The following is a 25,779-nucleotide window of genomic DNA, read 5'->3' on the forward strand; positions in this document are numbered from 1 at the left end:
GCGCGTTTTAGACTTGCCACAGCTTATAAGATTACAACATATGTCATAACTATTTTACAATTTAATATCAATTATTTTATCAATAAATGCCATTTCGTAGCTGTTTCTAATGTTATTAAATTTATAATTTATGTATAACAAATATTTTTCTTACAAATATATTTCTTAAAACGTCAAATATTTTATTTGACATAAACGAATTGCTACAGCTGGCAACACTCAACTCACTTGGCAGTCACCGAACCAATGGATTTTGCAAAGGAAAATAAATTCCAATAGTGAAGCATTTCTGAATTTTATTCTTCGTTAGAATATTTAAATATTCATTTTTCAATCATTTATTTATCATTGGTGATTAATTGTAACAGTATTTAAGTGAGCAATGTTGGTGTAAAAGGCCAAGACATATTTTACGCAGTGCTGTGAAAATTTTTCTATTAGAAGCACACGACGAAAAAAGGAGTACAAGGCAAAAGTAAAAGGCAGCAGGCTGGTTAATGTGCAAATTGAATCATAAATTGCAAAACCCAGCAAAATCAATTAAAGTGAGTTGTGTTTTTTAACGATACATAAACGAATTGTGTGTTAATAAAAGTAAACTGAGCCACAAAGTAAAATTCGCATTTTCAACGGGTGGCCTACGATGAGGCTAATAGCAATTTGACCCCGACTGTAAGTGTAGAAATACTAGAAGAGGAAATGACGGGGCGGTGATTCATATGACAGTGCAAAGCTGCAAGGGCGAACTTGTTTAAACCAGCTCCTTGTAGAAAACTAGTAATAAGGAAGGCGTTAACAAATATATATTGTTCAATGTAAAATCGAAGGATTCCTTAAAGTGGGCAGAACAGGTTGTTGTGCTAGAAAAAAAACTGTGTATTGCCTCAATAAACATCGAATTGCAAGTGAATGCATTTTGTGCCAACTATTGTGAACGGCATAGCAAGATCTGATTGGATTGTGGTTGCTGTGTGTTCGTTAGTGACCAAAACAAAGGCGATGAAAACGTCAAATGAAAACAAAGTGCAATTGTTATAGATATAAAATCATTGTATTGTTACTTATTCCGATATCAGTTTTGTTATTCTTACACATTTTATAATCTACAGCGCAATGGAAGAGAAACGGATTGCTGACTATTTTGTAGTCGCTGGCATGCCAGAACAACCGCAATTGCTACAGGAGAATATATTTAGCGAATCTGGGCATTTACGTGCTGCCAATACCATTGAGCCTATAACAGATATTGGTGTATATTTTCCGTTACTCGATGAAGAAGTGCCCGACGGTTATGAGGTGTTGGAAACAACACCCACTGGACTGCCTGCGAATCTCAATCATGGCTCTATGCGTTCAACTGAGTGTTATATTTATTATAAACGTGGCAAAGATCGACCGCCTCTGGTGGATATAGGTAAATATATTAAATTTTTCAACTAATTAATATTTTTCTGATATTAAAAAATTAATCGCAGGTGTGCTGTATGATGGACATGAACGCATAATGTCTGACGCAGAAATCGTCGCCGAAACACCGGGTGGACGCATAGCCAATGTGAATAATTCTTCCTCGAAAATTTATCTCACCTATCGCCGCGCACGACCCGATATGCCATGCAACGAGCTTGTCGTCACAGATTTATGTGTCATCGTGCAAAGTAAAGGTGAACGGCCACCGCATGCATTCTGTCTCATTTATAAAACACTCAATAGAGGTTATATGGGCAGTGATGTGTATTTATGCTACAAAAAATCGATGTACCGTCCGAAATTAATCAGTTATCAGCCAGAAATTTTACTACGTTATCCAACTGTCGATCATAACGACTTTCCATTAAATCTCTGCCCAAGTGTGCCGTTATTTTGTCTACCAATGGGCGCATCGCTAGAGGCTTGGCCGCATGTGAAAGAGGGCGAGAAGCGTAAACCCACAAGTCCTGTGTTTAGTACCTTTGTGCTGACAGTTAATGACGGCACATACAAGGTGTATGGTTCTGCATTGACATTCTATGAGGATTTTGAGTAAGTGGCAATGTTGTGTATTTATTTTGTCAAAATTGTTAATATTTTTTTCTTTTTAGTGAGTCCGCATTAAATGAGAAACAGCGTGAATTATTGGGCTGGGATGAAGTGTTCGCGAAGCAGCATTCATTACATATAATCAAATCTATTTGCCTTTTATCACACTATCCTTTTGGTGACACTTTTGACAGATGGCTGCGCTACTTACATGTAAATAAATATAAATTATGCTTTTGGATTAATAAATTGAATTTTTTTATTTGAAATTAAGTTTTATTAATTTTAATTGAATTTTATATTTTAAATAAGTTTTTGATAAGTTAATTTAAAATATAATATTCCAAATTGAATTTGATTTTTTCTTTTTCAATTTTTTAGCGCTTGGCCGTGCACGGTGTAGATTTACCAGTATCAATTGAGCGTTACGTAACGCAATTATTGGATGAAGTGCAGTTTCCAGCGCCTAGCATACATTTGCAAGTAAGTTTTTATGACTTATCACTTTAAATTCATCATTAAACCACATTTTTTGTGTAATGACAGCTTTCCAGCGAGCCGAAAGATCGCATATTGCTCACGCAACCAGAAGACTCGCCCTTGCCACGCAGCGGTGCTGGGTTCCACATGTTGCTGCAGAATTTGGGTACTGATAATTGTCTGCATGTAATGCTCTTGGCGTTGACGGAGCAAAAAATATTAATACACTCCTTACGGTATGTATTTAAACTACTATTTTTAAGCTTATATTAATACAAGTTTAAACATTTTAGACCCGCCACATTAACTGCAGTTGGTGAGGCCATTGTTTCGCTGCTATTCCCCTTCAAATGGCAATGTCCGTACATACCATTGTGTCCACTTGGCTTGGCTGAGGTCTTACATGCGCCATTACCTTATTTAATAGGTGTCGATTCACGTTTTTTCGATTTGTATGAACCGCCACAAGATGTGACTTGTATCGACTTGGATACAAATACGATCAGCGTAAGTTAAATTCTACAAACGTGGGCCACGTAGTTAAATATATAATATTCTTATCTACCCCATGTATTTGTTTTGCATTACAGTTGTGTGAATCACAAAAGCATTTGACGATAAAATTATTGCCTAAACGTGCTGCGCGTATTTTGCGACAAACACTCAACGAATTGGAAGTTCTAAAAGCCACACACATCGAATCAACAAATAGCCTTGATAGGGATCTAAGAAAACGAAAGCGTGAGGTATCTTATCTGTCGCATTTAAAATAATTACTTCGACTTTACTTACTTTTATATATATATATATATATATATTGATAACTGATAACATAAATTGCAAACATTTTCGATAAAATTTACTATTTACTTCATTGAGCGATATAATATTAGTAAGTAGATATTAATATTTATTTATTCTTGCACTTTTATTTTCAGCAAGATCTCGAACAACGAATACAGGAGGCCTTTCTACTCTTTATGGCATCGATTTTGCGCGGCTATCGTGACTACTTAACGCCCATATCGAAGGCGCCCTCCGTCGGCGCCACAGATCCAAGTGCCTTATTCCAGTTGAAGGCGTTCTTGCGATCGCGCGATAAGGCGCATCAGAAATTCTTCGAACTACTCATGAAAACACAAATGTTTATACGTTTCATTGAGGAACGTTCCTTCGTCTCCGATGGCGATCATGGCCTCACATTTTTCGACGAATGCGCGGAAAAAGTGGGCGCCTACGATGACACACCATCCGACTTGCGCTTGGTTGACTGGGAGTCGGGGCAGAATAGCGAGCGTACGAAGTACATATTCCCACCCGATAGCGTGGGGCCCAAGCAAGGTTGATACTAGTAAATTTTGCACTTCACATATATTTCAAAAATTATTTACGCTTCCGAATAGATACTTCCGGCGCTGTTTACAATTATGCCAACTTCACACTGAATCCCAGCCTCTTGAAATCATCGAAGAAGACTGCGTTGAACCACTTTCTACAACAGCAGCTGAATGGTTCGCTGGCGCCCGGTTCACCAATAGCGCGCCGCACAAAGCACGAGATCAAATTGTCGCAAAAAATGGCGCGCCGCTGTCAGATGCATCCGGAGGCGTGGTCCAAATATTTGCTAGCCACCTGCTACTCGATTTACTTCCTCATACTGCCGTCCATGGTGAATGAGACGCGACAGGCGAACAAGGAGCACGATACACTGCGCGCCGCCTACGATATGCTGGTGCGCGCATCCAAACTGAAAATCACCTGTGATGAGTTCTGCTACCGCATCATGATGCAATTGTGCGGCATACACAATTTGCCCGTCTTAGCAGTGCGCCTGCACTATTTAATGAAGCGCTCGGGCGTGCAACCGAACGCGCTCACCTATGGCTTCTACAATCGCTGCGTGCTCGAGTCGGATTGGCCCAGCGACAGCACGACGCTCAGCCAGTTGCGTTGGAATCGCATTAAGAACGTGGTGCTTGGCGCCGCACATTTTCGACGCGCTGGCAAACGTCATGCCGCCAAGAAACCACTCTCAGCTTCGTGTGAGAACAATCTAAGCACGCTGGAAACGGTGGATGGCACTTCGCGCACCAGCTTAGATTCCTCGACGTCGTCGCATATGGAGCGCGGCGCTGGCGACGCGCACGCATACAGCGCGACACTGCTGGACTTCTCGGCATTCGACAAGCTGCGCGGCAAACTCGGCAGTATTGTGCGCCAATCGGCTATGGCAATGGGCGCGCAGGATCCAGCAGGCGATGTGATCAGTTCAACTGCCGGTCTGCTGATATCGGGTGAGAGTAAGGTGAGTGGTGAAAAGTCGGTCGGCGATAAGAGCGCGGCGCCGACGAGCACATCCGCGCCACACACACCAAGCAGTCCACACAGCCCGGGCTGTGATTTGGGCGTGGTAGGCGCCGGCGGCAAGCTGCAATTGACTAAAACCGAGAGCTTTGGCGGCGACGCGCAGCTGCTGGATAAATTGCAGCGCAAACAATCGCTGCCGAGCGAGCCGAGTGGGCCGCGCTATAAGATAATGAATATTGGTGATGGCGAAGAGTACATAGCGGACGATGTAACGGCGCTGAAAGAACACGAACTGGAGCATGAAATCGCGAGCTCGCAAGAGGAGCTGGACTTTGTGGCGCGCAGCGCAGATATGAGTGCGGAGCACGAAGAAATCAACAATTTGCAGAGTCCAACGAAGTAAGCGCGCATGATTTTATATATATTTTATTTTTTTTTTAATTATTTGTTGTCCCATAGAATATCGCCGCGTACGCCGGTCACGCAAAACGATCCGCTCGGCGCCTTGAATGAAGAGCTGCAAGATCAGACTACGCCCACAAACACCAAAGAGCCAGCAGGCGAACAACCGAATGCTGGCGCAAATAACAGCACTATGTATACCGACAAGCCGATATTATTCAAGGGTCAGCGTAGCGCGACCTTCGACGAATCGACGCATTTGAACAAGAGCATGCAGCGCTCGGAGACAATGCCAGGCTCAAGCGTCGCCTCGAGCTTAGCCAATTTCGGCTCATCCATTAAATTTAATATCGGGTAACTATTATTTGCACAACAACAAACATAAATACTTATGATACATACAAACTTGAGTAGCTTGATTTCCAAGTAGCAAAGCGCTAATTAGCTTAGCCTCAGCAATATGCTAGTAGATCAGTGAAATATTATGAAAAATTCGTTTGCCGTGCCAAAACTGCGAACACAATCAAAATACATACAGACAAATCAGTATAAAATAATTTAATTTATTTTGTTTTTTTGAGCAATAAAATTCGTGGCTATCGCAAACTTATGCATGCAACTGTCTATTTTTTAAATTTTAACAAATTTTATTTTTAATTAAAATTAATTTTTTTATTTAATGTTTTGTAATTATTATTTTTTTTTTTTATTTAAATTAATTTTTTTTAAATTTAATTTTTTTATTTTTTTTTTTAATTTAATTTTTTATTTTTTTTATTTAATGTTTATTTTCTTTTTTAATTTAATTTTTATTTTCTTTTATTTAATTTTTATTTTTTTTTTTAATTTAATTTTTATTTTCTTTTTTAATTTAATTTTTAATTTTTTATTTTAATTTATTATTATTTTTTGTTTTAATTTATTATTATTTTTTTTAATTTATTATTATTTTTTTATAATTTTTTATTTTTTTATTTTTTTTTATAATTTTTTTTTTATAAATTTATTTATTTTTTTACTTTTTTAAATTTATTGTTTTTTTTTTTACTTTTTTATATTAATTTTCTTTTAAATTTTTGTTTTCGATTTATTTTTTTGTTTATTTTTTAATTTAATAAATTTTATATTATTTTTGCAATCCACTAAAAATTTTTTTATGTATTTTAGTTTTTTTTGTAAGCTATTAGCGCGCGCTCTTTAATTTTATTACCTCTATGTTTCAAAGTATACTTTTGTTGCTATATTATTTTTATTATTATTTAATTGTCACTTCCCCCAATTTTTTAATGAAACAAATTTGTACCATGTTTTCGTAGACGTTATTCACCTGCACGATTCTCATTTAAGAAAGACAGTTTCAAGCCCAACATTATTATAGAAAATATTTCGAATATAAGGTAAGTGCCACCGTCACAAAGTCACAGTTATGCTGTGCGGTGTGTGCGCGTCCCGTTGTTTCTGTTCCAATATTATGTTCTGTTTTGTGCTTTTGTTTCGTTCGGTTACGGCGCCACACACTACCCTACTTTACCTGCTTTGTTAAAAAATTCACCTTTTTTTAAATTTTCTACACAAACACATACATACATACAAACATACAAATGTATTTTCGGTGATGGTTTTCTCTAAGTTTGGCTTTTTTCGATCCAAAACAGGGTGCAAAAACTCTTTGTTGATTTCAAATTAGATCCCCATGGTTTTAGTTGTGTTTATTGTATAACTAATTATGGAAAATTTATGTGCAAAGAGGTGTTGGGTACTTTTAAATTATATAAATATTTTTTTTCAGAATTTTTTTTTGTAATTTTATTTTATTTTTTTCAAAAACTTTTGTTTCAAAGTTCTTATTTTTTTTTAATTGTTGGTTTATTTTCCAAATTTTTATTTATTTTTAATTTTTTTTTTATTATAAAAATATTTTTTTTTTTTTATTTAATTTTTTCATTCAAACATTTTTGTTTGATACTTTTTTTAATTTTTTTTTTAGAAAATTTTTTATTTATTTTCATAATTTTTATTTTTTTTTTAATTTTTTAATTAATTTTATTTTTCAAAAATTTTATTTGTTTTAAAATATTTTAATATTTTTTTTGTAAATTTTCTTCTTCTAACTTTTTTATTTATTTTTTTAAAATTTTTTTTTTCAAAAATTATATTTTTTCAAATATTGAGTTTTTAGTTCTAAAATTTTATTTTGTTTCAAAAACTTTTGTTTAGAACTTTTTGAAATTTTTTATTTTTTCTTTAAATTTTATTTATTTTCGCAATCTATTTGTTTTCAAATTTTTATTTTCTACTTCAAAAATTTTATTTGTTTTAACATTTTTAAAATGTTTTTGCAAAGTTTTTAATTTTTTTCAATTTTTTTTCAAATTTTTTCCAAAAACAAATATGATTTCAAATCTTTTATTTCAAAATTTATATTTTTTTTTTAATTTTGAAATTCTAAATTTTTAGTTTTTTAAGGGTTATTTTTTTTGTTATTAAATTTTTATATAATCCCAAGTTTGATTTGATATTTAAATGTCTTGTCCGACCGAAAAATTTTGAAAATTATGAAAAAGTATTGACATTTTTTGAAAGTTGTTATAATAGTTTCTTTCCAAATAAATTTTCTCATACAAATTTTGTAATTATTATTTTTTGACCTATTGACATTATTTTCATATGCTCTCGACATTTCTGGTTCAAAAAAATTGGTGTTATAACTTTTTCAAACCATATTCTTGATTTTTGAAATAATTTTTCCATTTTTTTTAGTTTTTTGGAGTATTGAAATTATGAACTTCGAGATCCGAGTGTACTCTATTATTTTCTTTTTTCATTTTTCAAAATTTGTCTTTGATTTCAAAATAACAGTTTTGTTTTCAAAAATTCAATTTTTTTAAACTTTAATTTTTTTTTTTCTAAATTTAAATTTTTTTTCGAAACTATAATTTTTTCAAAATCTTTATATTTTAAATCTTTTTTTCAAAAAAATTATATTTTCAAAAATTTTTTTACTTTTTTTCCAAAATTTAATCATTTGAAAACTTTTTACCCAACTTTTTTTCGAAATTTAAATTTTCTTCTAATTTTTTTACTTTCATTTCTCAGAATATTTTTGTATACCCTTTTTTCCAAAATGTGTATTTAATTTCTAAAAAATACATATTTTTTATCTTATTAAAATTTTTCTAATATTTTTAATTTTATTTTAAAATTTTTTTCAACAATTTTTATTTTATGAAAAATTTTATTTTTCCTGTGAAGTCTCTTTAGAATAAACTTTTTTAAAAATAGAAAAATGTTATTTTCAATACCTAAATTATGTATATAATATTGCACTAAAAATATGAAAAAAATTCAAAAATCATATTTTTTAAAATTCGGCACACACTGTAAATTATTTTCATTTATTCTTCTTTACAACTATTTAATTATTTTGTATTTTTAATTACATTTATTTTATTGCTTGTTAACCAACATATGGCCTTAGACCCAAATCACACAATCCCTTGCTGCACTAATTCACTAAAAAAATAAAACCTTTAACAAAATTTGCTTACAAAGTTACATTTCCGCTTTTAAAGTAGTTCTTCGTGCGTGCAAAGCGAATATGTTTAATATTTTACCGCTTGCTAAATTCTTTCAGTCCAAGTTTAACCAGTAAAAAATCGAATGAGATCATTCAAGGTAGTCTGAGTAGCATAAAGTACGCAGCCAATTCGTTAACACGGAAATTCGATGAGATTAAAGGGGCCTTCTCGACCCAAACGACGCCGGTGAAGACGCCCGGTAGCGTTGGACACGCCGAGGGTGCGACTGATGAGGACATGATCGCACACGAGGATGGCACATTGAAGATGCGACGTGTCTCCAGCGACTTGGACCCCTGGGGCAGGCTGAGCGAGTCACGCAAGTCGAGCTATAACAACTTAGTGCCGTTGGGTGAAAATTCGTCGGCGTTGAACTTGAGCGCATTTCCAGTGCTGCCAGAAAATTTATATACACCTTTGGCGGATGTGAGTTGGAAAATTAAAATTAAGTATTGAGGAATTTGTGACTATTTTTATTGTATTTTTTTTATAATAAAAAAAAAAATTAATGAAATTTTAATGAAATTTTTAAATTTTTTTTTGGTAAATTTTTTATTTTTTTATAAAATATTTTTTTTTAATTTTATTTTTATTAATAAATTTTATATTTTTTTATTAATTTTTTTAATTAAATATTAAATATTTTTTATATTTTTATAAAAAATTTTATTTACTTTTAATTAATTTTTATTTTTTTTTAAATAATTTTTTTATTTTTTTTAAATAATTTTTTTTTTATTTTTTTATTAAATTTTTGTTTTTTATTATTAAGTGGTTCAATTTTAATTTTGTTTTTACAAAATTTTTATAAATTTTTTTTTTATAATTTTTTTATAACATTTTTTGAATTATTTTATAATTTTTTTTACGCCATTTTTTTTTAAATATTTTTATAATTTTTTTAATATTCTGTTTGTAATATTTTTTTTCGTAAATTTTATTTTATTTTTTAATTTTTTGTTTTATAAATAGTTTTTTCTTTCTTATTTTTTTATATATTGTTTTATTTTTTTATATTTTTTTTTATTAATTTTTTATAAAAATTTTGTATTACCAACTGCTATTTTTTTTACATTTAAAATTTCTCTTTCATCCATAATATTGCTGAATCACAGGTCGTGGAGCGTCCCGAGTGTGATGTACTCATTCAAATCACTTCGTGTTCGCAATGCCACAACTGTTCGGTATTACTCTATGACGAGGAGATTATGTCCGGCTGGTCGGCCGAGGATTCCAACTTGAATACAACCTGCCATGCATGTAATAAATTAACCGTGCCATTCCTGAGCGTGCAAATTGTGGTGGACGACTCGTTGAAGGCGCTCAAGCAATCAGACAGCTTGACAATTCCATATCTAAATCCGCTGGTTTTGCGTAAAGAGCTCGAAAATATACTGACACAGGAGGGTGATGTTGCGCTGGTGAAGCCAAGCTTCGTGGAAGAGCATCCAATCATTTATTGGAATCTATTGTGGATCATGGAACGTATTGAGAGTAAAACGCATTTGCCGGAGCTGTGTCTGCCCGTGGCGGTGAGTAGATGATAATTGCTGCAATTTATTTTTTGTTTTGCTAATTTATTTATTTTTCTTCATCTGCAGTCTGATGAGGAGTGCGATCCGCTAAGCAAAGTGAAGACTGTCAGCATTCAATGCCTTTGGGACAATTTAAGACTACACAGCGAAGCCGGTCCGCCCATGTATATACTGCATAAACAAAATCAGCCAGCCAGTCCGCTGCTGAAAGCGCTACTCACCGATCAGGCGCATTTGAATAAGAAGTAACTCGCTCTTCCATTTTTCTTACACTCATTTATTTATTTATACATTTTCTCTTTTCATTTTAGTGTCATTCAGCAAATCATTTCAGCCATACGCTGTAATGATCTGCTAACGCCCGTCAAGCGCTTGGCGAATGAGCGCCACAAGTTGCAGAATAACGGCGTCAATCGCACACACTCTATCTATCGTGATATACTCTTTTTGGCGCTCACCGCCATCGGGCGTTCCAACGTCGACTTGGCCACATTCCATCGCGAATACGCTTCGATCTTCGACAAGTTGACCGAAAAGGAATGTAAAATGTTCTATCGCAATCAAGATCTGCCACCATCGGCGGCTACCATCTTCTGTCGCGCCTACTTCAAACCGTTATTGCTTCCTTGACGTGAAATCAATTATATGCAGCACGATTTCCACAACAACAACAACAATGCGAAGACGGCAAATACCAATGCGCGTGAAGGGGGCGTGGCAGCAGCGTTAAGCGATGCTGCAGTTGACAAATAAAACGGTAAACTTTACAACTTGTATACCGAGCGGAAGCGTGCGCAGGTGCTGTTGTGTAATATGAAAATGTAAATTGAATTATGATATGATAATAACGTGAAAAACAAGTAAGATATACGATGATGCTGTGGTTTCGAACGGAAATGGCAATCTTAAGACGGTACATAATAACATTACAGGCTTATGTTTGATAAATTTGTATGCATGTGTGTGTGTATGAATGCCCGGAATACACTTTGAAAGTTTAAAATATAGTTTAGCGAATGAAATTATGCCACTTACATAATTAATTATAACGGAACTCATCTGTCAACTTTATGGTCTTGAAATTAGTTTGACATTTTTTTCTTATCGTTATCGTTTTATTTTATGCAGCGCTGTGTTTCTTTTTATGTTAAACATAAAACAGGGTGTTAGAAAAGGCTATATTAATATAGAAACTGTATAAATCAGCTAAGAAAAGCTATTTTTTTCGCTAAAATACAAAACAATACAAAATACTTTATTATTTTTTTATTAACAAATTTATTATTATTACAAATTTAAAATTTTTTTTACAACTGCTTTTTAAGTTATAATAATTTTTCAATTACAGATTTATATATTAATTTTTTTATTATTATTTATTTCTTTATTAACTTTTTTGTTTTTGTTTTTAATTTTTTTTTTGTTATTTTTTTTATTGTTTTTTTTTTTTCTTTTATTAATGCTTTATTAATTTTTTATTAGAATTTTTTTCTTTTTATTGACACAATTTTGTTTTTTTATTAACAAACCGTTTTATTAAAAATATAATGCAGCAATATTTAGTTTGCAGTCTCGAAAGCTCTAAAATAGAATATTACAAATTTTTTTCCAGCAACTTTCTTTGCGGGCAGTAGCATATAGTTAACTTTCGTGTTTTTTCGTCATCGCCTTTAACTCTTTAATTTGTTCGAAACATTTTAAAAGTTGAAAAACAGAATTTGTTTTCTAAATGGGTACTTAGTTTGTTAATTCAATTTTACTACTAAAAAATTTAAATTGTCAACTTAAAAAAATTAATTTTTCAACTTAAAAAAGTTAAGTTTACAACTTAAAAAATTAATTTTTTCAACTTAAAAAATATACACTGTTGTTCTTGGTATATATTTTAATAAGAATTTCAAATTTCTTCAGTTCCTTTTTTATTATTTTTACAACAAAAAATTGTTGATGATTTTGTTAAAATTTTTTATATTGCTCAATGCTCGAAATGTTAATATTTTCCCACGTTCTTTTCTACTAAATTTAATTTAACATGATTACACCATAGTTTACACATTTTTTTATTGATAATAATAAAAAAAAAGAATAATGAAAATATGTAAGCGAACGAGTTTCGTTTTCGTGAGGTGAAGTGTATGCAAACGTGCTTGAATGTATGTTAATATTAGTAAACGAATAAAAACATTACGAAGTAATAAATAAACTAAAAATAAAAGCTGGTTTTGGTACGATTTCCGGTAATGGTACTTAAAAAGCATGAAAAAACTAAAAAAAAAAACAGAAATTCCTTCACGTAACTTAGCTTTAAAGCGCACTCTGTACTTCGTCATTTCCTATACAACTAGCGTTAATACTGCAGATTGACTGCCCTAATCAGCACTTACCACTGATGGCAATGTTAAGTCGGCGTCAGCAGCATCCACGCAACCACGCATCATTTTAGGTTAGTTTTAGAGACAATACACTTTCGTGCTCATTTTGGTATTTTGTACTTTTTCGTAAACCTACTCGTATGTAGCATGTATGTATGTATAATTATGTAAACTAAGTGTATTTTTTTTTGTGTTTTTGAAATGCACTGATATCACTCTCAGCCACTCGCTAAATACCCGTAATCCGTTCATTCGTAATTTGCCTTATTATGGGACGCACCACGCACTACTTAGCTAGCAGCCGAAACGAACGCACTCACACAGAATTTACTACTTAAATTAGCAAATCGAACTTGTGTGCGCTGAGTATCCTAAAATCAAATAATACATAAATAAATGAATAATATCAATCAACCAAATGAACAATATTAATAATAACAAACTAAAACTTCAGTTATTGTTACTTATTGTAAGCATAATTATGTATTTTAATATCTTATACAGACAAAGAGAACTGCGAACTTACATACATATATAATATTATCTACTACGTTTGTTCGTACATCATTTCGTTTTAAAATATTGTATACTATACAAAATAAATTAAATTATGACCAACGTATGTATGTATGTATCTCCAAGTTAGCGTTTATGAGCAAAACACAAAAAAGAAATCAAGAAGTTCATACTTATATTACAACATTAACAGAAAGAATATCCTTTAGAAATGTTTTACAACTAAATATGTTTACATAAAATAAATAAAAATTATCACTATACAAGAATTTAAAATTAGTGCTATTATTATGTGGTGAGTAAAAAGGTTTATTTGCTAAACAAGCACTTCCGAAGTCGCTGGAACGTTTGTATGAAATCAAAAGACAAGTCTCACATTTATTTAAATTATTTAGAGCACTGCGAATCAAATCAATACATCCATTTATTTATGATTTTAAATTTGAACGAAATAATAAATAACAGTTGTTTTCCGCAGTATTGTATTGCAACGCTGCTAAATCTTGAGGATCAATTAAGCTTCTTTGTTTAAATTTTAATTATATTTATTGTATACCATTTTCTCCTAAATCAATTAATTTTCGAACTTTAGCTAGGGCCAAGTGAAACTCACACCATTTTGCAAATATTTGCGACCCGGTTAAAAATCAAATCGTTTACGCAAGAAACGGAAATGTTTACTTTGAATAAGCAAACATAAAAAACGCATACGCAAAGGAAATCTCGCACAGGGTGTTACCGGATAAAGCAAAACACATAACCGCCCTGTAAAACGTCACACACATATGTATTTGATGTTTTTAATACTGTTACAGCAAAACAAATAGCAACATTATTGCATTAATTATTTACCAATTCCAAATTAACACTTTATTATTAATTTATCCAACTAAAATGAATGAAATAATCAAAACAAAAGAAAACATCGAATTAATTGGAAAAGCAGCAACTGGAAAGTTAAAATAACGGAAGTTAACATCTGACATTTTGATGCCATTATTTCACCGAAAACTTCAACAGTTGGCCGGCGAACAGGTTAAATTGCGGATGTTGAAATTTGATTGTGCTGTGCGCGAAATAAAGAAAGCAATTATTGCAAAGCCATAATCAAAGGAACTTGTAGGTAAAATGCTCACAAATAAGAGTAAAAAGTTGCTTAATAGTTTAATTTAAACACTTGATTTACAAAATTAAGTAAAGTGTTGGGATCCTTTTTTCTTGGCGAAAAAATAATGGATTTCTACAAAATTCATAACCAAAAAGTAACCTCGAAATTAAGTACTTAAAGTACAGAGGAATAGTTGCTTAAAACCTAAGAAGGCAATTATTTATTGTTTCTTAAGAATATTTGTACTGTTTTTTTTTTTCTTGGTGGATAATATAAATATCTTACAAAAAAGACATAACCAAAAAGGCAACCGCAGAATAAAATGTTATGCTTACATACATATGTGCTTTGTCTATAATAGTGTAGTGATTAACAGTGTTTAGTGATTATTATTATGAATGAAAAAAGTGTGATTATTTTTATAAATGAAAAAGTGTGATTGTGTATGTGTGTGGAGTGTGGAATAAGTTTACAAACGTGAAAGCAAACGCAACTTTGATGTAAAATACAAGCAACTCATTGGTAAGTGCAAATTTAAAAATTATTATTATTTAAATATGTCATACAGAAATAGCAAATAGTTAATAGGTAGTTTGTAGGTAAACATAAGCTAGAAATCGTATGATGCTTATCAACTTGTTATTCTCCGTTGAAAAGTGAAACTAATAAGCTATTCAACCAACAAAAAATTTAAAAATTTCTTATAAAAAAATAAAAGCATAGCTTGATATAAACTTAAACTCGTCCGAATGTACGAAATAATCGAAATTGCTCTTTTTCACTGTCACGACTATATAAAATTTTTTGAAATATCAATTGATTGAGTTGAACAGAACTCAGAAAAACTGCGTCATATAGTTTTTCCAACATTGTAATATGTTTTTCCTACCATAGCGGTGCAGCAAAGAATCTCCAATGAGTCTCTAGCTCTCTAGCTTTGTGTGCTATTAACACAACAACAATTTCGAATAAGTAATTGCAACGCACAAAAGTTATTGATATAAAAATAATCACTTTCAAAGAATTTATTTATAGTATTACAGTTTTTGGTAATTCAAAAGCACTTAAATTCTATATTCTAACATTTTATGTGGCATATACATACATATATGCATATGCATATAAATATATATTAACTTTAAAACTACGCAGCAAAAATTTATTTCAAACTATAATATTCAATTGTGTATGAGTTCTAAAATGAAATGTTTTCGAAATTTCAAATAAAAATTTAATATTGTTAAGTGAGTAATAAGTAAATTATAAATAATACATGTTAAATGTTTAAAATGTAGGCAAGTGCAACGTGTGCCATTTGAGCGCGATTAAAGTCACCCCTAGGCCAACAAATAAACAACCATATTTATATGGTTTGAAATTAACAGACACCCGCTCTCAAAGCAATTCCAGAGTGGGATCGTGTAGGTCTTCACTATTAACTATGGGCGTATATGTTTGGAATAAATTGCGCTCGTCATCAGAATCCTCATCGCTACTACTGTCATTGTGGTTTAGTGCTGCTGTCTTTTGTAGTATCATTTCCAATTGCTGTTGTGGCAGCAACTTCTCCACTTCTGCCAAATCTAACGCATTCAAGTTGTACGTAAGCCAAGGATAACGCATAGTTTGTTGCAACAAACGTGGCCATTTCATAAAAACACCCTTAACCAAGCGCACTACCACATTTAGACCGCGTATTTCATGCGAAACTAAGGAAGGCTCAACTATACCAAGTAAATTGAGCACTAATGCATGTGGCACATCTTGTATATTGGCAGCGAATATCAATGTATCTGCTGCAACTTCGAGATAATAGTCAACAACATCGGGCGCATGTATGACGAGATAAATGAAACAGTCTGTATCGTACCAGGAGAGTTGCGGACGTTTGTGTTTCGCCTGTAGAGCAGGTGGGGGCGGCAAAGAGTTTGTGGACGACGATGTTGTGTCCAAGGTAGTCGAGGTTGCGTTGAGTGCACGACTGTTATCGCTGCTGCTTGTTGTTTTGCTGGACGTTAGTAATGGCTCTTCTTCATTGCCGCTTGAGTTCGGTGTGGATTTTGATTTTAATTTTTTATAACCGAGCGGTTTGTTAGGGCTCGGTGATAGCTTGTCAACACTTTCCGTCACCTCTTGTAAAGGCGGTTCAATTCCCTGTAGCGGCGTTATAGTGCTCGCGTCATTTAACTCACACATTTCTAACTCAAAGGAACGTTGTATGCATTGTAGCAGCTCATCAAAAGTACACAAATCCTTAGGCGTCTTAGGCACTTCTTCATGCTTTTCCAGAAGGTCTTTGGCTGACTCATCCACAGTGGCAACACCATTTTCTACCAATTTATTATTGAACAATTCTATCGTTTGCAAATTTTCTTCCGTTTCATTCTCATACAACAGTATTTCATAGGAATTTATATTGAAATCGGCGATAGTTGACGTTAATGCACAGCCACTCGCTTTCACAGCATAAGCGAAAAGATAATCTTTGGTGACTTTATAGCGTTTTGCGAATTTATTGAAATGTATGCCAGCTAGCCGGCAGTGTATGGCTTGATATGGCGTGAATTCCACAATTTCCTGGATGGTAGGATATAAGAAATCTTTGTACAACTCATCCGAATTAGCCATTACGAAACATGCGTAATCACACAAAAAGAAACGGTAAATTGTTGATGGCGCGCCATTAGCTGTTGACTTATTGCTGAAGATGCCATACAATTTGGCACGTAAATAACGGTCATCATAATGTATTATACAATTCTGCATTGGTTTGAACCATGAGGCGGGGAAGGGCATTGCCGGGTTGCGTTTCAATTTAGCAATGTGTTTATTAATTAGCAGTAGCAGTTCATCGAATTTATCCAATAGTTCGCTATCGATGTGTTGCAGGTAAATATCGCTCCAATTGCCGTTTTCGTCTTCGCTGCCGATTTCCACTTTTACAATTTGCTCTAAAGGCAATTCCAGCCACGCTTCCTTACCAGTTTTAGAGGTTCGTATGTCCGTTGAAATAATTTTGTCGTCCGCTTTTGTCTCCCGTGTTGTTATTGTGGGGTCTACGTCTGCTTCGATTTTAATTGTTGCTTGTAGTGGTAGATAAATCTGGAAAATGCAGTGTATTAGTCGAGTGTGCTTCAAATGTGTGGTTATGGTTGTAGGCTTCACAGTCGAAAATTCCAAATGGATGGGTTTTGTTTGGTTTTGGTTTAAGCAAAAATTATGAATAAAATTGTTGAAGAAACAGTTTGCTAAAGCGATTTATGGATTACTTTATATATTTTACTCATATTAAATATCTTTCAGTTATTTGATATAATTATTTTTATATAACACTAACTTTTTTTGTAATCTCATTTCTCATTCAATTAAAAAAAAATGTGTATTAAAATTTGAGAATTAATTCTTTAATACGAAAATTAAATTAAATTTTTTTGTTGTTTAATTTTTTACATTAAATGCGATTTTTGGAATTAAACTTCATTTTTATTTCTTAAAAAAAAAACGGAATATTACTTCAAATGCATTTTTGTAACTCTGTATGCTATGTACATATGTATGTTTATATGTATTAATTTGTGTATTGATGCATACCCGTTATTTCGACTGTGTCACTCTGTTATTGTGTTGTATTATTCTTAGCAAATAAAATGTTAAGTACATCACATGTGATTGAGTAAACTCCTACGTTGCCGAAGCCGCAGCACACGTTTGCTAAATTTCAATGGTTGCACACTAACCTCTTTAGCGTTATTAGCATTATCATTCAGCTGCGCATCCCAATCTTCCACATTATCATTGTCGTCATCGATTTTTATTAGCGAATGTGATTCCGCCACTTCTTGCGTTTCTGCTGTATGCCTCTCCACCTGCTGCAGCTTCTCACTTTCGGCGGTGTTATCGTTCGAGGAGAATTTCATAAGATTACTTGTGTCGTTCTCACTGAAGCTTTTAAATTCACCCTCAGAGTCACTGAGCATGTCTGATTCGTCGCCATACGCAAGCAATCCCAACTCCTCAGCTATTTCGCGTATACCCTGTTTCTTACTATCACCCACATCGGCTATATTTTTCTCCATCAATGAGCGTTTCAAGTTCACACGGTACACATATTGGCCCACTTGTTCGAGTTGCTCCATCACAATCACATTGTTCACCCAAATGGTATCAATTAACGTGAAGTTAATGCTCACATGCACACATTCATTCTGCTTTATATCGGTCATAATCCATTTCTGCACCGTTTTAGTGGCCTTAGTGTCCCAAGTGCGTTCGTTATCGAATGGAACGACTCCCGTTAGGCGTATATTTATGGCTTGTGCGGGAAAATCTTTGAATTTGTCAGCACATACATAGAGTTCATCCGATTTAACGCTCGATATAATGCTGCCCTCATCGATCAGCTTGAGCGTAAGCTTTATCACCTTAATAATAGCAGTGTTTGGTACATCAGGCAACTCAAGTATACGCGCACGTTGATATGTATCAGCGTATTTGTAGATGCACAAATCACCGATGTGTAGCGGCCATAGCAGATTCCAATTTTCCTGCTTCATATAATGCAAATTCAATTGCATGCTGAAATTGCAGACTTCCGGCGAGCGTCGAATATCCTGCCATTTATTAGAGTTGGGTGTACGTTGTTGTAGGAGACGTGCAGCGTAGTGGGTGGGTGAAAAGACCTGCAAAAATGGGAAATATATAAATATTTTTTTTAATTTACACACATATTAACTGTTGCTCAGCGAGGTATACCTTCAGTATGAGTATACGCAAATCGCCATTGGTCGGTATATTATCCTTTTTGGCAACCGCATCGAAACGTGTGAGGTTATGTCGAAATTCACAACGCGGTTCATCACATTCCCCGAACTCCAAGACAAAAGGACACATGCGTGTGCCTTGTAGTATGCGCGCCTCCTCGCGTTCGACCAAAACACGTTTGGATACGGCTAAAATGTCGGCGTGTATAAATTTCAATTGATCGTGCTTCTTCATAAAATCCATTAAACGCGGTAATTGTATGCTATTCTCCTCATCGAGCAGTATTAGTGAGCGCGCTGTGGGGCGGTCCAAGCCAGTGGGAGTTTCGAAATTCGTGCTCACATAGTTGTCATAGGTCTGAGCTAAAGCGGAAAAACGCGCTGTGAATTTGGTCCAAGATGTGGGCATTGAATAGTGTATGACATGTGAGACATTCTGTATTTGCAGCTCCGGAAAGGAGGAGTCGGCGCACACTAGTATGCGTGATGACATAACCTAAAAATGAAATTAAAAAATATTGTGCTAAAAATTTTTTCTATCCAAATTTTGAAATTGTATTTAATACCTTCTTCTTGCGCCACTCCTCGATTATTGTGCGCACATCTGCTGACGCGTGATTGTCGTAGGCAATGCAGACATGCGCCGAAGTGGTTAGCCCGTCCACAACCTCATAGACATCGTCATCGCTGTTGCACAGCACCAGTATGCGTTCGTTTTCGAGCGAATACTGCTCGATGAATTCCAAAATTGTGGTTATTTTGCGCTCGCTCGGGCATAGCTTGATGGATATCATGACTCTGCCATAAACGGCGGCTTCGAGAAAATCACCAATCAAAAGTAGTGGTTGATTTGACTTACGCATAAGCGCCACAAGCAGGGAATCCCAATCGCGTGATGTAACCACCAGTTGCCAAGGCAGTGTAGTGTCCTTACTGCGTTTGGATAGTTTAAATAAGGTCTTCAATACTAATTCGATATCGTTCTGCGAACGTGAGAGCATTAAGTCTAAATCATCGATAACCAAATGCTTCAACCGCTCCATATCAATCAGCGGTTCCTTCTCATTATCACGCAACAAACGCAGCAAACTAGCCGGTGTTGCCACCAATATGCCACAACTATTGAGCAATTGTATTTTAGCATCATTCGCATTCCGTACGCCATACGAAGCAACCGTGGTTACTGCCGGACGTACGCCTAATAGTAAACGCTTGCAATAATTATGCACAACTTCGACGTGTGCGGAGGTCGGTAGCAATATGATGGCGACCGGTCCGAAAGTCTCGGCAATGCGACAACTTTGTATGCGATAAGCAACGAGACTACAAATGGCCGGCAAATAACTCCATGTTTTGCCCGATTTGTGTGGATTTACGACGAACATTGAATTACCGCGTAGCAAGTGTGGCCAGGCGTAAGCCTGTATGCGATATAATTTTGTTACGCGCATATTTTCCATTTCGTCGTGTATTTCCTTCAAAAAGAATGCCTCCGTTATGCTGGTGAGCGCCGTTAGCGGTACATTCGAATGCGCTAACACCAAGTGGTCAATAAATTTGGTTTTCAACTTGTGTTCACCCTCTACAACGCGCAGCTCCTTCACTTCTGGCAAGTGTATGCGAAATGTTTCGGGTTTTGGTGTATTCAATTCGTTGGTCAATTTGTCTTCGATCTTTTTCAAATGTTCCTGTTGTGCTGCTAACTTATTTAGCAGGCGATTTCGAATAAGTGAACGTTTATTGGAAGTAGAGTTATGTTCCAATTCAATATCTTCGTTGTCGGTTGTAGTGGTGCCGTTTGTACCATCATCGGCCGAATATAGATCCGTGTTGTCCGAGTCATCCTTGCAGGCGCTAGAATTTAGATTGTCCAAGTCTAGTATGTCAATATTACCGCCGGCTTTTTCATTATAGGCGGAACGTAGTATTTCGTCGATTTTATTCATTTGTGTAGCGGGCGATTTCAACGAGCGATAGCGTCCATATTTTTTTGGTGCAGGTGAGCTTGAAATAAAAGTGATTTGTGAAAAGTTAACAAGAAAAAACAGTAACTTCAGTAGCACTCATCACAAATACAAAAGTTTATATGCAAGAACTTGATTTTGATCTTTCAGTTTGTTTGGTAGTTATTTGCTAAGGTGGTTGGATGTGAATAATTTGTTCGGCGATTATAGCACTACCTTGGATAAAAATAAATGTCGAATTTTGTGAAGATATCTCGGCAAATAAAAAAGTTCTCCATACTAAAACTTGGTTTTGATAGGTCGGTTTATATGGTAACTACATGCTATAGTCGTACGATCTGAACAATTTGTTCGGAAAATGTGCCGTTACCTTAGATGTTAACCTATGCCAAATCGCGGAAGGATAGCTTATAAAATAAAAAGGTTTCCATACAAGTATTTGATTTTGATCGGTCAGTTTGTATGGCAACTATATGCTATAGTGGTCCGTTATCAGCAATGCCGACAAATTAACTGCATCTTTGGGAGAAAGAAACGTGTGCGAAATTTCGGAGCGGTAACTCAAAAACTGTGGGACTAGCACACGTTTATACAGACAAACAAAGCTTTATTGGTTTTATACGATATCCGATGCTACCTTCTGTGTGTTATAAGCTTCGTGACAAATCTAATACAACTTGTTTAGGGTATAAAAACATAGAAATTAAAATTATCTTTACCACTTACTTGCTACTGCTGTAGGGTGACAGCTCCTCTGGCGTAGTAGAATCCTTGCTTTTGGCCTCCGAAATTATGCTAAAATCTATGGGGTCTTCACTTAACTCTGGCACTGTGGTATCTAAAATATTAGCATGCTTTGCTGTGCTTGCTGCATTTTCAACTGCTTTGGATCCAGCACTATCAGCATTCTTGTGTTGTTGCGTCTCTTTCTTTTCCATTGTTACAACATCTAGGTCGTGTGGCACGTGATCAAAGCGCGTAGTTGCCTTGCGATGCCAATGATTTTTCTCGTCTTTATAATGATTTAAATTGGTTATATCAAAACCGGCCGGTATCATGCGTAAACCATGGAAGGTGGTGCTCTCTTTTAAGGTCTTCAGAATGTGCATAGAAAAAAATAAAATTTTAGCTACGCCGAAATATATTTTCCAGAAATTGTATACGCACCTCAGTAGCCGGACGTAAACGTGGTTGGGTTAATTCGAAATATGCGTCTGGCTTTACATCCTTAACCTGAAATAGATCGTTTCATTTCTTTTACCCTAGTATATCGTTAAGTTATAGACTACTCCAGTATAAAATCAGTTACAGCCGATATTTAAATTTAATAAATACATAGCCATATACATATTTGTATGTATGTTTATTTGAATTAATTCATATAAATTTATGTATTACATGCGTGTTGTTTAAAAAAGATATATATTGCATTTCCAATATTATTTTAACAGCTGTGAGTATTTATGAAAAAAAAATATTAAGGATAATCTATTCTATGTGTATGTTGGTGCAATTCACAATAAGCGTGATTTTTAATATTTACTATTATCAAACGCTTTTCATTTACCTTTTTACTGGGTAAAAATGCGCGTTTAATAACTGGTTTTGGTTGCTGTGGCTCGCTATGCTGCACAAAATGCATTATTTTTATATATGTATGTACTAATTTTAAGGTTATTTTTTAAGTCATACAAATTAGCCTGACTGTTGAATACTTTCGAGCGTTACCTTTTTGCGCAAGTTTAACAAGCGACTAAAATGCGCACTGGACTTAGCGGGAGCAGTTGGCGCTGTGCTCTTTTCAACCACCTCACTCGATTGTGCTTGGTCTTGAGTTTTGCAAATGGGTTCTTCTGTAGCACACTCTTGTTTGGCTTCTTCATGCTTTTCCGTTTTAAGCTTCTCTAAACGTTGCTGCGAAAAATTTATATTTTCTTATCACTACATTACTTAGCTAAAAAGTTCATTGAAATACCTTTCGTAAGTATTCCATACGTTTGGAGGAGACAGTTGTTGCTTGTGGTGTAAGTTCATTGGTAGATGTGCTGTCAGTGGTGGTTTCTTCCTGCTTGATCGATGCACGTTGGCGATTGAGTAGATGGCGTTTTGCGCGAGTACTGGTTACATTTGTTGAAACCACGCTGGTTTCGCTACTCTCAGTAATAGTTTTGCGCTTCAAAATAAAGGAAAATATAAATAATATTAAAAAAAAGGTTGGAAGTATTGTTATTCAAAATTTTAGGCTTGAAAATCTCACTTTTTGGTTTGCAAAATAAAAAAATTTAAATCACGCTGCTAACAACTAATTTAATTTTTACATACCACAGGCTTGTCAATATCAGACTCCACCGTAGTGCTTGCGTTGGATGTTAACTCTATAAGGTTGTTATTCTTCTTGGTAGTTTCAGGTTTTAGCGATAACTCTTGCAGCTTGTCGGTTATAATAGATTCATCAGTTTGTTTGTTGCTTATCTGTGCAGAAATTACTGTGTATTTAACAACAAACTTTTTAAAACTAAAATTAATTACCTGTTTGCGTTTTTCCAGCAACTTTTGTTTCCTCGAAACTGCGCTTCTCGTGGATGCTAACGATTCCACACCATTTAGCAGCTTTTCCTTGCCATGCGGCACATTTTCTTTCAAAGATTCCTTTTCGGAATCAAGGGAAACATCAAAATCAATACTTTTTGGTTCTGGCGGCAATTGCTGTTTACTATACTTCAGCTCTAGTGATTTGGTCAATGCACCCGCCATGCCAAGTTTCTGTTCATTTATTTCACAATTATTTATAGAATTGACGGATTCGTCGTCGCTCAGTAGTTTTTCGCATTCAGCAGCATTTTTACTTTCTTTAGTGATTTCCACAGTCTCAACACTGTTTAGCTTGCGTACTTCAAAATCTTTGTTCGATACTGAATCGTCGAATTTGACGCTGTCCAGTAATAAGTCCTCTTCGAAATCTGCGGTTTCTTGAAGATTAGCTATCTCATTTCTAGCACACCAATCTTCTACTTTTTTCTTTGCATAATCATCCAAATCGGTGTTAATTGATTGTTGCAGCTTTTTATCATCGCGTCCGATACCTTCGCACAAAAATCCTTTATTTGCACTAAATTTACTGTTACCACTATTTGTCATCCATGGCAAAATTTTGGTGGCTTTCAAATTTGCACATGTTTCACGAAAACTCGGACCGGCATCTAAAGCCAGACTTATGCCAATTAAATAATCACGCACATTACATTTATAGCCCAAATGCGTGGTCACTATTAGATCGCCCCAAAAATGTGCGTCGTGCTGGAATTTCTCAATAAATACCACCGATTCTGATTCATTCAATAACTTATCCACCAATTCACATGCACGTTGACTCCAATTCTCTTTGGCTTTTGTCACGGCACAACTCATACGAAAATCAAAGTCCGTTTCGGCTGGTGTTAAGTATGCCAAACCACCACGTTGTATATGCGCCACTGGACGTGATAACTTATCAGGCAAACGAAATATTTGTTCAGATTTTGTTTGAAATGGAAAGCCATAATCAATGGCCCACATAATATATTCACCACCTTGCGTATTTTTACTGAAATTCGCAATATGTTCAACACGTGCTCTTATCATTTTGTGCCAGGATAGGAATTTTACAGCTACCAGCATATCAACTGTCGGCTTACGTATCGCTTGCGTCCATGGTTGGTGTGTTTTATAATATTGTTCAAGCTGCTCTTCCAGCTCTTTAATTTCGTGATAAGCCGGATTTGGTACACAAATCTCGTGAAACCAAAAAAGTTGCGGATTAATGAAGTGCGTCACAGAGACATGTTTATCCTTTTCCGTAGTCATCTTGTATTATTTGCCACACGAAGAACTCTATGCTTTTATGCACTTCATCAGAAAATAATGATTTTTAGCAAATAATTTCACTGCACTTGATTATAGAAACTAATTCTTCAAATACCGTTACCAAAAACACAAAGAAAGGATTTATTGCACAGCTTCTAAAAATGCAATAACGCAGGCTAGACATGCCGCTCACAAATCGATTTATTTCAAATATTTCGATAATTATCGATATTTAGTACACTTAGTGTGTGTATAGACTTCAATAGTACTTGTTGAGAAAAAGTTAGTATTTAGTACATAATTAAAGAGAAAATGGTGAGTAAAATTGCAATAAATAAATAAGTGGATAGTAAAATATTTTGAAATCACAAATAACTGTACTCAAATGTAGTTTTTAATGATGAAATAATGATTCGATGAAATTTGTTAAATACTAATAATAATAAATAATAAACTAGAGTTACTAAATAATAATATTTAGGGACTGAGTTTAATATTGGCATTAGGTGTTGAAAGATCGCAAATATTAAATCATATTCACAACAGCCATCAACTAAAAGAGCTAAACATGAGTATTGAAAACTTAGAGAAGTATGAACTAATAATTTGACAGGATCAGCTGTTATTGTTTGAACTAAGAATTTGACAAGATCAGCTGTTTTTCAGTACAGTGAACCACACAATTTCTTGCCGTTTTCTCACTCTCTCTACTTCAACGTATGAAATTACTCTCAATTGGCCCTCAATGGCCAGTTGAATTTGAAAAAAGTGCTTAGTGAGTGTTAGCAACACTATTTCAGAATACAACAATAAAAACCAGACCTCCATTTTACGCATTACTAATGATGCCTTAACTAATACATTCCATGCAATTTGAAATAATAACATTTTACAC

At 34.4% G+C, this 25,779-nt stretch overlaps 2 protein-coding genes across 6 annotated transcripts; one reads left to right on the top strand and one right to left on the bottom strand.

Annotated features, from left to right (window-relative positions):
* The first annotated feature begins 214 nt into the window (after nucleotides 1–214).
* On the top strand, nucleotides 215–13,485 carry LOC105224299 (DENN domain-containing protein Crag). Of its 2 annotated transcripts, XM_049455040.1 has the most exons (16): nucleotides 215–545; nucleotides 1,110–1,414; nucleotides 1,476–2,022; nucleotides 2,082–2,232; nucleotides 2,401–2,502; nucleotides 2,566–2,735; nucleotides 2,793–3,006; nucleotides 3,090–3,245; nucleotides 3,438–3,840; nucleotides 3,903–5,205; nucleotides 5,266–5,562; nucleotides 6,525–6,605; nucleotides 8,843–9,212; nucleotides 9,902–10,318; nucleotides 10,388–10,566; nucleotides 10,633–13,485. In XM_049455040.1, the coding sequence occupies exons 2-16, from the start codon at nucleotides 1,114–1,116 to the stop codon at nucleotides 10,949–10,951; spliced, it is 5,010 nt and encodes a 1,669-aa protein (XP_049310997.1). In that variant the 5' UTR covers nucleotides 215–545; nucleotides 1,110–1,113; the 3' UTR covers nucleotides 10,952–13,485. The 2 variants fall into 2 exon arrangements, with proteins under 2 accessions (XP_049310997.1, XP_049310998.1); XM_049455041.1 differs by lacking the exon at nucleotides 6,525–6,605.
* Nucleotides 13,486–15,327: 1,842 nt separating this feature from the next.
* Nucleotides 15,328–25,077, bottom strand: LOC105224300 (putative ATP-dependent RNA helicase SoYb). 4 transcript variants are annotated; one of them, XM_049455037.1, is made up of 11 exons: nucleotides 23,571–25,077; nucleotides 23,364–23,513; nucleotides 23,017–23,214; nucleotides 22,770–22,955; nucleotides 22,609–22,668; nucleotides 22,209–22,274; nucleotides 21,768–22,135; nucleotides 19,644–21,081; nucleotides 19,070–19,573; nucleotides 18,055–18,996; nucleotides 15,328–17,419 (listed from the first exon to the last, which is right to left on the bottom strand). In XM_049455037.1, exons 1-11 carry the CDS (start codon nucleotides 24,882–24,884, stop codon nucleotides 15,713–15,715), a joined length of 6,933 nt encoding a protein of 2,310 aa, XP_049310994.1. In that variant the 5' UTR covers nucleotides 24,885–25,077; the 3' UTR covers nucleotides 15,328–15,712. The 4 variants fall into 4 exon arrangements, 3 of the variants coding, with proteins under 3 accessions (XP_049310994.1, XP_011200651.2, XP_049310996.1); XR_007422593.1 differs by having other exon boundaries at nucleotides 17,282–17,419; nucleotides 17,909–18,996; XM_049455039.1 differs by having other exon boundaries at nucleotides 17,282–17,419; nucleotides 17,976–18,996.
* Between the last annotated feature and the right edge of the window lie 702 nt (nucleotides 25,078–25,779).

This window comes from Bactrocera dorsalis, chromosome 4 (genome assembly GCF_023373825.1).
Source record: "Bactrocera dorsalis isolate Fly_Bdor chromosome 4, ASM2337382v1, whole genome shotgun sequence".
Classification (NCBI taxonomy): Eukaryota; Metazoa; Arthropoda; class Insecta; order Diptera; family Tephritidae; genus Bactrocera; species Bactrocera dorsalis.